We start from the raw sequence: 12,938 nt of genomic DNA, 5'->3' as shown, positions 1-12,938 counted from the left end.
GGGGAGCTTGGGTGTGTTTGCGAAACTGAGCAGGAGAGACAAGAAAAGCGGGCTAGGGTGCAGGACGGCCTGGTAAGTACAAGTAGGTGGTCAAAAGCTGCTACGGGCTTTGTGGGCTGTGGGCTGGCTAGGGGACACTAGGTGCAAAAAAGGGCCCTTTCCAGGCTGGTGCTATACGGCGGCGGGCCTTGGATGACCTGGGTTCCTGGGATAGTCGCGGGTTAGTACCATCCGGGAATAGAGGCTTGGATGGAGACGGCATTTAGGAATTTGGGGGGTGGAGGGGGATTTGGGAACCCATTCAACTGCTCTACCACAACAGCCAGACAGCCTTGGGTCCCTCTTTCAGGCCCCAACCCGAGCACTTGAAAAGAGGCTTTGTTGCTCCAATAATAATATCACCTTGCCGCCCTTATCCAACTGTCAGGTCGGCGCTCGGATCATACGAGTACCTACGAGTTTGGCCTTTGCGGAGACCAAGGCTCACCGGAGCGAGCTTTTGCTGTTCGAGTAACGCCTACCTTATGATCACCGAGTCCACCGGGTCCTACCTACGAGTACGCTGCTGCTGCTGCTGCTGATGATGATGACGATGATGACTATGATTCTCCGGACATTTAATGCAAGACTGGTCCTCGCTGGCCGGAACACAGGATGTGGCTGTTGATCTGGCTGAGAAGGGAAACAGGAATACGGACGGAACAAGAGATTGCGAGATTGGAAGCCTTTCTACGCCGCGATTGGCTTGTCTGCCCGTACGAGGGCTGGTAGAGGCTGGCTGCAAGTCATGATTGACCCTGGAAACAACTTTTGTGCATAATCATCCAGAGAGAGTTTTTCTCGTCCATCACACAAGGCAGAAACATTTCATGGGCTTTTGTTGTTACAAGATGGCACGGCATGTGGCCTGCCTTAAAACAGCCTGCGAAGCATGTACCGAGTCCTCCGTACCGTCTCTGGAGCTGCAGCCTCTTTGTTAGCCTAACCCACAATACAAGCACCAGGGTACATGCTCGTCGTTGACAGCTCGAAACCTGGAAGTACGAGGTTGAGCTGCATGGCCACCTTTCTCTATGACGGCTACATATCATGCAGACAAGTACCATTCCATGAGAACCCGTAAACTTTAATCTTTCTCTATGCGTGTGTCTCTCTCTTTCAGCCCATGATGTGTCTTTCCGTGCGCATACCGGACTGAATACGAGAATGGCGGCGGCAAGTTTCCAGGCACCAAGATGTCACCATATTTGACCACCACCACCTCCACCACCACACGCCATCATCAATCCCCTCCAACCGGCATCTTGGTATAGTAATAGGAAGGGGGGAAGGGGAGCCGCCGAGACGCGCAAAAGGGAACTGAAATCTTACCGCAGCGCAAAACCAAGCACAAGGTATGCAGATTCTACGAGTGGGATGTTCGAGTTCCTCGTCGAACGCAGCTCAATTCAAAACCACAGCTGTGCCAAAGCAGCCGCAAGGGAACAGAAAAGAGGCGGGGAGGGGCAGAGCCTAAGCGACAGCCTTGGTGGAGATTTGTTGTTAGGCTCATCGCTCGCTCATCTGTTGTTGGAAGGCATGGAGCGCCAAGGGCCGACAGGGCACAGGCCCCCAGGCCCCAGGTCACAGCTTCGGGCACCGCTCAGGCCCTCCAGATGTGCGGTTTGCTGGCAGTTACTGACATTTGCTGGCCCCTGCACGCCCCTGTTGGCCCTCAGTAGTGCTAAGTGAGTGGACTTGTTGCTAAATTTGAGTCCGTAGCGCATCGTGCTAGTGGATCCCGTTGGCCAGTTGGCCTGCTGGGCCTGCGCCGCAATCTTGATCCCTGGTCCTTCCCCCTTCAGCCCCCCTGGCCAACCTCGCCCTGGATCTGCCCCTGTTTTGGCCGCCTCTCCACGGACTTTGTCGTCCGACCCTCCGAACTAGCGGGCGCCCTGTGCCTCACCGTCTGTCACTTGCCTGTTCCTGGCATGGTGGTGGACTTTGTGGACTTGATCAACCAATCCGCTGGGCCCCTTAATCTTTTGGCTCAAAGAGGCTGAAGTTGGGATTGGTCTGTCGACCCTGAGGAAGCAAAACGTCATACTATTTCACCACCTCCGCGATCAGATGTGTTCTCATCCATGATACCTGTTTGTAGTAACTAGCCGTTGAAAACTCTTCTCTAGTCGGTATGCTATACCCCCTTCATCGATATCAAGTGCGATAACGGCAGAGGAAGCTCGCATTCCTCTGTATCAGTATCAATAAACATGGTCGACTTTCCCCCTCCCCGCCTCCCCCTGAGCAACAATCGATTCTCAGCACGTCTCAGCAGCTCCAAAACTCGCCACTAATCTCCTCTCTCGCGTGTAATTTCTCAGCGACGCCTTGGCGCTCCTACCACTTACCACGCGCCCACCCAATTCATGCTCCTTTCGGACTGAGATGACAATATTGTGGTCATGTTTGAGCCTCTGAGGAGCCATTTCCACCTCTTTTGGTGAAATTAATGCAGAGCTGAAGCTTCGAGAACGATGGATCACAATGCCGTTTCTCTTTTCTCGCTCGGCTGGCTTGCTTGTCGCAGAGGATCCACGCTCACTATGGCTCGTTTGTTCTCCAGATGGTAGAATTGGTCTCGCATCCTGCACTAAAATCCTTCCCTCGACCAGCAAACGGTCTCATGGTTCAACCGACCCAACGTGCCAGCTAGAAATCCGCTAGCCCTACGAGGACCCAAGCACTTGTGCTCGTGCTCGTACGCACAGTACTCGGTAGTAGTAGTACAATCGCTTCTTGCCCACGATATGATCGCCCTTATCAGTCTATCGGCGCCGGGCGCTTTATTCGTACACGGCAGATGGCCTGCCACTGATGAAATTTCCCAGTAACAACAACCGACCCGGTGATTATCAGCCCAATGCAAACATTCGTCAGCGTGTGTGGGGATTTCGTCAATTGTGGCTTTGGTTGACTTCTCGATTTATTCTCCGTCTGGTTGGTTTGTGCCTTTGCGTCGGTACATGTAGACAATATTTGGACACAAGCGCGATTCCTTCATGGCCAGCCGGCTGACTGCTGGGCTAGCTGATCAAGCTTCATTCCCTATCCCATCTCAGAAAACTTGCCCCGAGTGCCTGAGCCAAGTGTCAAAGGGAGAGTACCCCTTCACCTTGCCGGTAGGCCGGTACAGGGAGCCCTCACGAATGTTCTGGTGGGTTTCGAACGTGACACCTGGCCCCAAAAAAAACGTGGAAACCCCTCTGCCAGCTCCAGGGCGACAGAAATCGACCTCGGTGGATGTTTAAGGCTGGAACAGGAGTGTGCGGCTAATGGAAAACCCTCTTAGATTTCCTTTAAATAGCAGTCCCCCGCAATACCAAGCAACAGGTCGCAGGTTTTGCACTCTGACACTTTCTCACTGAGGGATGGAGCCGGTGAAACTTGAACGGTTGACACAGAGATGTGACCACCAGCTAAACCGATGCCGGCCGGCACGATGGTGTTGGCGGGAGCATCCACCAAGCGGTGTCTAGAGGCATCGGCCGAGGCCAACAGACAAGGTATCCCATGTGCATCTTGAAGGAATACCGCTTAAAAGCACAGGTGGCTGAATCCGTTTAGTCCGATTATGCCTATAAAAAGACATCGCCCAGACTCAAAAAGGATGCCGGAGCATATCGGCAATGCTCGTGGTGCTACCCAAGTTTTCCGTTTGAGAACGAGGATATGATGCAGGATTCAAGTCTTTTGCAGCAAGTCTTCTGCACCAGTTCTTGAGTCACCATCAGGTTCTGGTGAGCTACAGGAACCGTTGGTTTGACAGACAGACCTGATAGGCGAGCTCTATCACTGGTGCCTCAGGCCATTGCGACCCCCAGACGCTTGAAGCCAGCTGAACCAAGCCTGACAAGCTAGGGTCTGCATATAAGCCCGAACCTGCGTCGTCTGCTGATTCAATGAGCTCTGTACCGAGTTGTTGCACGGCGCATTCCCTCAGGGAAATAAATCTTCAGCTTGCTGATTTCATTTGTCATTGACTGCAGGGGCGCACGGCCGGCATATCGCGTACACTTGTACCTCGTATCTGTCAGTGATTTGCGTCCAACCTCTCACTTTTGAGCTTGGCGCTCCGAGCCCTAGCAATGGCAAGTCCGTTGCCAAATGAGGCATGCACATGACCACTTTGACATCTGCCTTTCCCCAGACTTGCTTTTCTTAAGAGTGAATCGGGATCGAAAACCCGACACACTACCGAGTACGACGTACCTTGTCCTGGATCCTGGTATGTTCAACGAAAAACGAAGGCCTTCTTTCGGGCTCCAATATGGTGCTAATAGTCTTGTTTCCGTCGTATCGCTATCTTTCTGCCTTCTAGTTGTTATCAGTGGAGGGAGCTCAGCTTCGGCAGGCTGTTGTTCATGTGACTCCTCTCGATATCACACTTTGTCTGGAGAAACTTTTAGGGACACACTCCAAGGCAAATGTCCAAAGGGTTGTTGAAGGCGGTACGAGTTCGCATTGGTAATCAACGCTGCTCCTATTGAGTTTGGTGGACCACTTGCTCGCAACCACTGAATTGATCACATTCCCTCAGCCTTCCATCAGAGTTTGAGGTTAAACACGGGCCTCCCAAGGCTTTCAATGCAGGGGAGTAAAACAATTCAAATCATGAATCATTTTGTAGGAATACAGATAATGCGCTGTTGTCAAAGCTCTGTATTGTTCCAGATCCTTTGGTCGAGTATCCATAGTGGCTGAACTCCACAGTCCATGAGGAAGAACAGTAGTTCGCAGCCTACATGGCGGCTCGCTAATTCCTCAGGCATGAAAAATATTTGAAGGAGGGCTTCGACAGGCGTGGACTGCATTCCAAGTCGTTCTACCAGAATCGGAGGAGCCATATCGTCACTGCTGTACGAAGTATTCATTGGTTTGTTGGTGCCAGATCTTCCCGCGCTTCTGCTAAGTAGATCCCCTGCAACCCAAACTCGTCTCTGCAAAGCTCCCAGCCACCTGATATTCCGGGTTCCCACTCAAAACGCAGAAAAAAGTTTCATGATATCTGAGTTTTTCCCAGCCATCTGCTTTATTATTTTCAATGGACGCAAAGGCTGGCACCAGGGAGTCGGCATGGGGCTCCTGCACGTCGAGCCAAGAATTGCTTGCTCGCACGACCTGGGTTTGAGACATGGAGTGAGCGCTCGGCATCGCGAGTCGGATCGACTGCTTTCTTCCTAATGAGTCTGGCAAGTCTCATGCCAGTCATAGGCCCGCTAGGGCAAGAATAGAGGACTCTGCTTGGTCAGGCCTCCGCGGCATGAGGGGGCTTGGAGGAGTTTCTTTTGCGCCGTCCAGCTCACCGGCCTGACTGTATTTGCAATGTTCAAGGCATGGCAACGCCAGCGTCAAAACAAGTCTGTGCATGTCCTGGTTGCCATTGACAGGGGCGTTTGTGTGGAAGAACTCAGGTGACGGGTAATAAATGTGACGCCCGGTTCATAGTGGCGGATGAAGTCAAATTCTGGACACGCAATTGTGGTATTGCGTCAGAACGTTGAGAAAGATCATAGTGAGCAGCAGCTGCGCGAGTCTCAGCAGGCATGAAGTAGCTTCACTGCAATTTCAGCACATTCCCATGTCCGTCTGTATCCCTATTTGCCCTCCAAACGCCTTCTTCGACCTCACCAGTATCTGCGAACCACTCTCTCTTCCAGATCTCTGCTCGAGCCTTGACTCTTTCCAGGATCTCTTCGGCACCTGCCCAGCCACTGGCACGGTGCCCGCTACTCACGCTCACGGCAATGCTCTCTTCTTCAACCTTGACCTCGCCCAGGCGGTGGGTGATGACCACCTTCTCTAGCCCATGCTTTTTCTGCACGTCCTCGGCAATAGCGTAGAGAGACTTGAGGGCCAGGGAAGGATACGCAGAATATGAGAGGCGAGAGACTGGGCGATGGTCGAAGTTGTTGCGGGTGGTGCCCAGGAACAGAACATTCGCGCCCGCGGTAGGGGAACGGGTGAATCGCAAGTAGGATGGGATATCGAGAGGGTCATAGACGAGAGAGATATAGATGGTGTCAGAGGAGAGGGTTTGGGGAAAGTTAGATGGGTCGAGGACAGAGGTTGTCGCAGTACTAGCAGACGAGGTCTGCGTCGAGGACGCATCGGTCCCGTTGGTCAAGGGCGCTGGGATGTCTGCAGACATGGTTCTTCCGGTATGAGGCGAGGTTTTCCTGAAGAGCGGGAAGCAACTGTTCTCTGTCAATGCTCATCAACTTCACTGATATCTGATGTTCAATTAGTGCACTAGTTGTGGAATCATGTTGATATGTGGTGTGTCAAGTCTTTGAACGCCTCTCAAGTTACATGCGGTCAAAAGTTCTGGCTGATAGCCGGGAGTGGCATATTCTCCAATATCCAAGTGTTTTTCTCGGCTGCGCCGCCGATACGTCATATCGGTTCAATAGGTCAGCAGCTTTTCATCCCACCACTTCAAATCACCACCAGGCACCTCGCTCTTTCACGACTTGACTCACACGTGTGTTTCCCACACCTGTACCCCGTGTATGCGAGTCAGCAACATGAGAGACCAATCAAGGTAGCTCCGTCAACGTCTCCCTGTGCTGTGAGTTTCTCCCGTCCCTTGCCAGCGAATAGCTGATGTTAGACTACCCGTGACCACCCAACCACACCCTCGCGTCAATGTGAGGCGACTGCGCCATGTCCTTTCATTCGCTACCAAAAGAATGCAACTTCGCATCCCGGCCAAAACCCTCCCCCACACACAAGAGGGCAAGGAAAATCCAAAGCAAACAAAATAATTCCGAATCTTGCAAAAAACCACGATTTGGGCCCTCTTCAATGGAGCCACGTCTATGTCTCACCGCCTGCCATTTATTCCCTTGTTTTCCACTCATACCGATCAAATCGAGGTGTTTGTGTGTCTAAGACCTCGCGTGCATACGGATTGTCCCAAACAAGAAATCAGAGTTGCCTAATGAAGAACTTCATGACCCAGGGACAAGAATGAAGTGGCTGGTAAGCAATGGGATTGGTCGTTGAGTATATGCAAGATGGGAGACGGCGTCATCTTGATTCTCTGTCTTGTCAGGGCCAGATAGTGGACATGGAACCAACATGCGGTCCTCATACACATGTATTTGTCATTTCCCATTTGCTCTTGTTCGATTGCTCTTTTATTTCTGGTGATACATCTCTCTACTTCCGATCATGAACATGGAGGTACAGTCTTGCAGAAGTGGAGTTTTTGTTACAACATTACCCTCTCGCATCGCCATGCTGTGCAGACTTCAACACTAGACACACCCATCTCTCAGTTCATTAGTTACCACTAGGAGCCACCTCTTTCTTCTCAAGGTAGGGCAGCGGTGTCGTATCAATCGGCTTCCTCTCTCTTCTCCAATCCCTGATGTGCTGGAGTACAATGGCCGCCGCACTTTCCGGCGTGTCTTGCCTTCCAATACACTCGACAAAGTCACCTTCGGGATCCATCACGTAAAAGTATATGCTGTGGTCCACCAAGTAATCTTCTTCGCCCGGCTTCAGCTCTGGCGGCGTGGAGAAATACACCCGATATTGTTTGCACACGTCCTTGGTCTGTTGCCATGTACCAACCAAACCGAGGATAGCAGGGTGGAATTCGGCCAAGTATGCTTTGAGGACATCGGGAGTGTCGCGGTTAGGATCGCACGAGATGAAAATCGGCCGTACTGTGTTTGGGGCTCTCTCTTGGATAATTTCGAGGGCTTCGCCCATCTTGTCAAGCTCGTCGGGGCAGATGTCGGGACAGTGGCTGAAGCCGAAATATATCTACCAGCAAAAACATTCGTGTCAGTCTCAGGAGAACTTCAAACATTGACGCGGAAGTGCGGACATACGAGTGAATATTTGCCCAATAAATCTTTGTCTGTGAAATCATTGCCATCGACATCCTTCAATGCGAACGGGCCGCCGACCTTGGGCTTCCCGTAGCCTTTGCTCATCTCGACGATCCTCTTGCGTTCCAACCGTTTCTTCTCGAACTGGAAATAAAATATCATGCCTGCGCCGACGCCGACGAAGAGCGCCGCTGATCTGAATGAGAATGGCTGCACATGGCAAGCGTCAGAGGAAGGCACGTACCCCGGATAAAGATACGTACGCCTGTGCGATGGTACAATCTGTCCCCCATTCTTAATCTCGAGCTTGAGGAGGAAAAAGGCCGTGTCTGAGGACATTGAGACGGCAGGCCATGTCGTCGTGGTTGCTGCGACTGGAAAGACGATGGCTTAACTCGGGCGTGCACCGTCTGCAGGTGAATCGATCTGCTTTGACTGGAGGCCAGCGGGGTGGCTAGCCTCTGGACAGCTCTATGCAAGGGAGGCATACGGCCAGGCATTGGATTGACGAGCTGACAGCAAAATACAAGAACTGCGTTGGTGATGAGTGGACTGACTAAAGCAACTTTCTGTGGCACATGGCATGATGGGGTTCAAGCACGGCACCCTACTCGCCTACTTGTAAGCGGCGGAGTGGAAGAGTCGGAAGCGCAGTTGGCGCACACTCACGTGACACCACATAAAATTAACATAAACTTACCATTTGCGTGTCTTGGCTCCCTTTCCAAAGACCGCCACAAGCTCGGAGCAACAGAGTGATATGTTCGGTATATGTCACACTGACCAGCATCAGGTGAAGCCTCAAAATAAAGATTAGACGCGAAGTCCTAGGCCACCACCCCAGCACGACCCGACCTCCACGCCTACACTATCCCACACCGCGCCCCAGCCTCAGGTCGAATAGGACCTACCAAAGAGCATCTTCCCATCCTGCTCTTCTTACACGAGTGATTTAGACAGGATCCCAATGTCACTTATGGTCACTTGTCAGGTCAAATGTTCCGGGCATTACGCCACTCTGGGAACCAGATACAGCGAGTGATGGAAGAAGACTCGATGAACACATATCCTCACATACACGGATTCCCTCCATGGTCATTCCCACCCTGTCCGGTGGTTGTGTCGTGCATACGGTCATTCTAACTCTGTACCGTTGGCCTTCCTTCCCGGATTGCGACATCTGGCACGATGGGATGCTTGTTCTCATCCAGTCCCGCTACGGGCGGCGGCACATACTCCTTCCTCCCGGCCTTGTGGACACGACCATTGATCATAATGACATTCAACTTGCTGTGATCCTGGAGGATGTCAATGTCGTCAATCGGATTGCCGTCAACTAGGATGCAGTCCGCGTAATTGCCTTCCTTGATCTGGCCCATCTCATCGGCTCGCATCATGACCTTGGCCACGCCGTAGGTCGCGGCGATAATGGACTCGTGAGCAGTAAACCCCATCAAGTTCTTGAAATGGGCCAGGTCGCGAGCATATGTTCCGTGAGGAGTCCATGCAAATCCATAGTCACTGACGAGTAGCAGCTTAGCGGTCGTGCGAGCAGATGGTGGATCGAGAGAGTGAGAGGAGCATACTTACCCGCCAGGAAGGACTACGATGCCTCTCCGATGCATCTCGCGAAGTCCTCGCAATGCGATCTCAAGCTCCTGATCATTGCCTTTACGTCAGTATACCTGACTTGAAGCAGCTGGCAATTATGGGGACTCGCCTTTTTATAGCCCACTTGCTCGGCCTTCTCATGGGAATAACCGAATGCCGCGGCGTCATTCAACGTTGCAACGAGCCAATTAATTGCTGGGGCCACGACATGCTTGGTCCGTGCCTCCTCCAGCATGTCCATGCCCTCCTCGTCGATATAAGATCCATGATAAATGACGTCCACCCCATGCTGAAACAGTGCTGTGAGCTTATGTCTCGACTATTGCGGTAGGCGAAAGATGGGACCGGACGACTGACCTTGACACACATCTTTACAGAGTCTCTTGCTCTTGCGTGTGCACAGATGGATTTACCTGCTTTGTGTGCTTCTTCCACGCAGATAGCTGTCTCTTCGTCTGTGAAATAGCAGTCTTGAGCTGATCGTACTTCGCAGATCTACATTTCCGGTCAGCAACGGTGAGCATAAAGCAGCCTGGGCCTCTGGAAGCCGACCTCTTCTCCGGACATTACGAGTTTGATGTTGTCAACCCCAATGCCAACGTGATGTTTAATCACTTCCCTCATCTCCTCAGGAGTGTCTGCAAAAGCAGTGATTGCCGCTTCCAGGTCGCCGTCACGCTTGGCCATTTCCTTTCCGTTGGCGAGAGACCGTGGTCCGGGAATGTCGCCTGCGTAGATAGCATCCCGAATCGCGACGTCGAGACGCTCCTTGGCAGATGCAGCACCATAGCACCTTTTCCAAGACGTCAGTGATCCCTCTCACCCTCCACACAGAGATTCCGGTCGGAAATCTTACATGGTATAGCCGGAATCCAGGTAGCATTTTGCACTCCGGGCGGTCAAGAGAGTGTGCTCCTCAACATTCAAGCCGCCCAAGGAAGCGAGATCGCCACCGTTCCAGGAGAAGTGGGTGTGCGAGTCACCCAGGCCTGGCATCAATGTCCTTCCCTTGCCCTGAAACACTCGAACATCTGGATCTTGCAGCAACTGCTCCTTGTTGGCGACATTGCCGACTGCTTTCAAACGTTCCCCTGGAAAGGCAAAGTCAGCAACGCGGACATGAGAAGAATTCAGACGAGACCGAGCCGCGGAGAAAGAAGTCATGTTGCCAGGGACGGGTAATCTCTCGCTCACCTTGGATGAAGACATCGCCACGGTAAGGCGGCTTTCCCGTGCATTCCAAGATGCTGACATCTAGGAAAAGGATCTTGGAGTCCGGATCTGTGCCCAGGATCTCGTACTTGGGGGGGTTCACACTCTCATTGAATTTTATGGCATCAATATAGGCGACGTTGCGTGGGGGCCCATCGTAAGGCTCGGGTTGGTACGCGGGGGACGTCCATGGAACGTCTTCCACGATTCTTGCTGGAGCCATGCCGGGCAGTTTCAAGAAGAAGGATCAAAAGAGGTGTTTTGACAACGTCTAACCTCGTCTCTGGTTTCTTCACGTTTGAAAATTCACATATGATGGTTCTCTCCAAGCTATGAAATGTTTTTGAGATGTCGGTACTGATCGAGAAATAGTCGGGCGAAAGGGGAGAGGAGGGAAGTAATGGGCACCTCTATCTGACCCTGGCTCAACTTCGCACCTGCATGCATGCTTGGAGTGGTGGCATTCTCCCAGTGTTCGCATTGCAAGTCGAGGGTCTTTTGCCCCAACGGGAGACAGACTGCAAGGATTGTCTCTCTCCCCTCTTCTCACCTCAAACAGGTTATGCCCAAAGGGAAATGGGATGTGAGGGAAACTTGACAATCCCGTCCGTGCCGGATCCTTCTATCCAATGCACCCCGCAAGTTTAGGGCCCCCGCGCTATTCGTCCACAGGCATCCACGTTACATGTGAACACCTCATTGTTGCAGAAAGAGGGGTTCCAAGTCCCCCTCCCCTAACCACAGGTAGGTCGGCGTGATTCGACATACAGTACAAGTACCCGGCCGGGAAGGTCCTTGTACTGGAGACTGCGAGCGTGCGAGCCCCTGCTTGAGGCCCCAGTGACCCCTCTATTGCACTTATGCTCACGACTCAAACGTTCGTCTGTGGGCGAGTAAGGATGGTACGGGAATACACGGGGATTGACGGTCTCTCGCTAAACACGGGGAAGATATTACAAACATACCTAGGGATTTTTGGTCTCACGCCCGTCGCTCGATAGGGAAAGGGAACGAACGGATGGGTGTTGCAGGCAGGCAAGCAAGCACGCGCATGTTTGTCAACCGTGAAGGGGGAACGATTCCTTATCTAGTTATCTTGATTGCGTTCTTGGGCTGGTCAAGTTCGAAACAGGTAATCACCCAACAATAAACAGCACCCACAGATATGGTGTGGATGCAAGCGGCGCGGAGAGGTCGATTCGGACCGACGAGACCTCCTCAACAAGACGATGGTGAGGCGACCGTCAATGCCAATGCGAAAGATGTTGTCGACGGCGGCGGCAGCGACTACGACGAGAATGGAGAGAGACGATTCCCCTTCGCGCCAGAGTCATTACCCGACGACGCCCTCCCTTTCATCCCCAAGGAACTGGTCCTCGAATGTACCCAGCGGTCGAAACCACAAGATCAAGACAGAACCCAGGATGACGCACAAAGAGGTCTCGACGACGACCAGGGAAGAGATGAAGAAAATCGCTCCAACCCCGCCGAGCGCTCCGGCCGCCCCGAGCGCTGGATCGTCATCGACAACATCGTCTTCGACTGCCGCGACTTCCTCGCACACCACCCGGGCGGCGAACAGGTCATCCTCAGCTTCGTCGGCGAGGACTGTTCGTGGCAGTTCTGGCGGCTGCACGGCAAAACCGTCATGGAGCAGTACGGCCGGGCACTCCGGGTCGGGAGGACCGAGGGCGTCAAAAACCGCTTCGTCGAGCCCGTCAGGTATGTCGGTTTGTCGGGGTTGGGGGATGATGGGTGGTGAACACACGGGGAGATTAAAGAGAGGGGGTTTTTTTTTTTTTTTTTGGTTGATGGGGAGAAGGGCACAGCGGACGAGTGAATGGGTTTTGAGTCTCATAGAGAAAGAGAGAAGAGATCCGGGTTCCTGGTCCTGGGCATGGGCTCTCTCCTTCTGGATCTGGATCTGGTTCTGAATGGACTTTCTTTTTTTTTTTTTTTGTACATACTTCGTTCATATACAGTACATATTTTTCGCGGCAGCGAGTCAGTCCAGAGCAAAGAATCTAAACCGACTTCATCTCATATCTGCTGTGATTGTGCGTCAAAGCCAAACTTTGGGGAATATTCGGATTCTCTCAATGGGGGCCTTGGAGAGAGAGAGAGAGAGAGATGAGAAGAAAACCAACAAGTTATGTCTATGTCAATGTGTATTCCCTACTGCTCTTGCTCCACGAGGGGAGCCTTCAAAGTCACGACGATACTTGTAGCTAC

At 52.4% G+C, this 12,938-nt stretch overlaps 4 protein-coding genes across 4 annotated transcripts; 1 reads left to right on the top strand and 3 right to left on the bottom strand.

Annotated features, from left to right (window-relative positions):
* Window positions 1–5,596: 5,596 nt before the first annotated feature.
* AYO20_00525 (hypothetical protein) lies at window positions 5,597–6,190 on the bottom strand (the record flags this gene model as incomplete). Its single annotated transcript, XM_022638836.1, has 1 exon — window positions 5,597–6,190. The coding sequence occupies one exon, from the start codon at window positions 6,188–6,190 to the stop codon at window positions 5,597–5,599; it is 594 nt and encodes a 197-aa protein (XP_022505119.1).
* A 1,136-nt stretch (window positions 6,191–7,326) lies between these two features.
* Window positions 7,327–8,222, bottom strand: AYO20_00524 (hypothetical protein; the record flags this gene model as incomplete). Its single annotated transcript, XM_022638835.1, has 2 exons — window positions 7,327–7,815; window positions 7,884–8,222. The coding sequence occupies 2 exons, from the start codon at window positions 8,220–8,222 to the stop codon at window positions 7,327–7,329; spliced, it is 828 nt and encodes a 275-aa protein (XP_022505118.1).
* Window positions 8,223–9,022: 800 nt separating this feature from the next.
* Window positions 9,023–10,929, bottom strand: AYO20_00523 (hypothetical protein; the record flags this gene model as incomplete). Its single annotated transcript, XM_022638834.1, has 7 exons — window positions 9,023–9,404; window positions 9,474–9,541; window positions 9,619–9,813; window positions 9,870–9,989; window positions 10,047–10,287; window positions 10,351–10,585; window positions 10,689–10,929. The coding sequence occupies 7 exons, from the start codon at window positions 10,927–10,929 to the stop codon at window positions 9,023–9,025; spliced, it is 1,482 nt and encodes a 493-aa protein (XP_022505117.1).
* A 942-nt stretch (window positions 10,930–11,871) lies between these two features.
* AYO20_00522 (hypothetical protein) lies at window positions 11,872–12,468 on the top strand (the record flags this gene model as incomplete). Its single annotated transcript, XM_022638833.1, has 1 exon — window positions 11,872–12,468. The coding sequence occupies one exon, from the start codon at window positions 11,872–11,874 to the stop codon at window positions 12,466–12,468; it is 597 nt and encodes a 198-aa protein (XP_022505116.1).
* Between the last annotated feature and the right edge of the window lie 470 nt (window positions 12,469–12,938).

This window comes from Fonsecaea nubica (genome assembly GCF_001646965.1).
Source record: "Fonsecaea nubica strain CBS 269.64 chromosome Unknown Scaff2, whole genome shotgun sequence".
Taxonomy (NCBI): domain Eukaryota; kingdom Fungi; phylum Ascomycota; class Eurotiomycetes; order Chaetothyriales; family Herpotrichiellaceae; genus Fonsecaea; species Fonsecaea nubica.
Note: the sequence above shows the minus strand (reverse complement) of the source record. Positions and strands in the feature narration are given on the sequence as shown.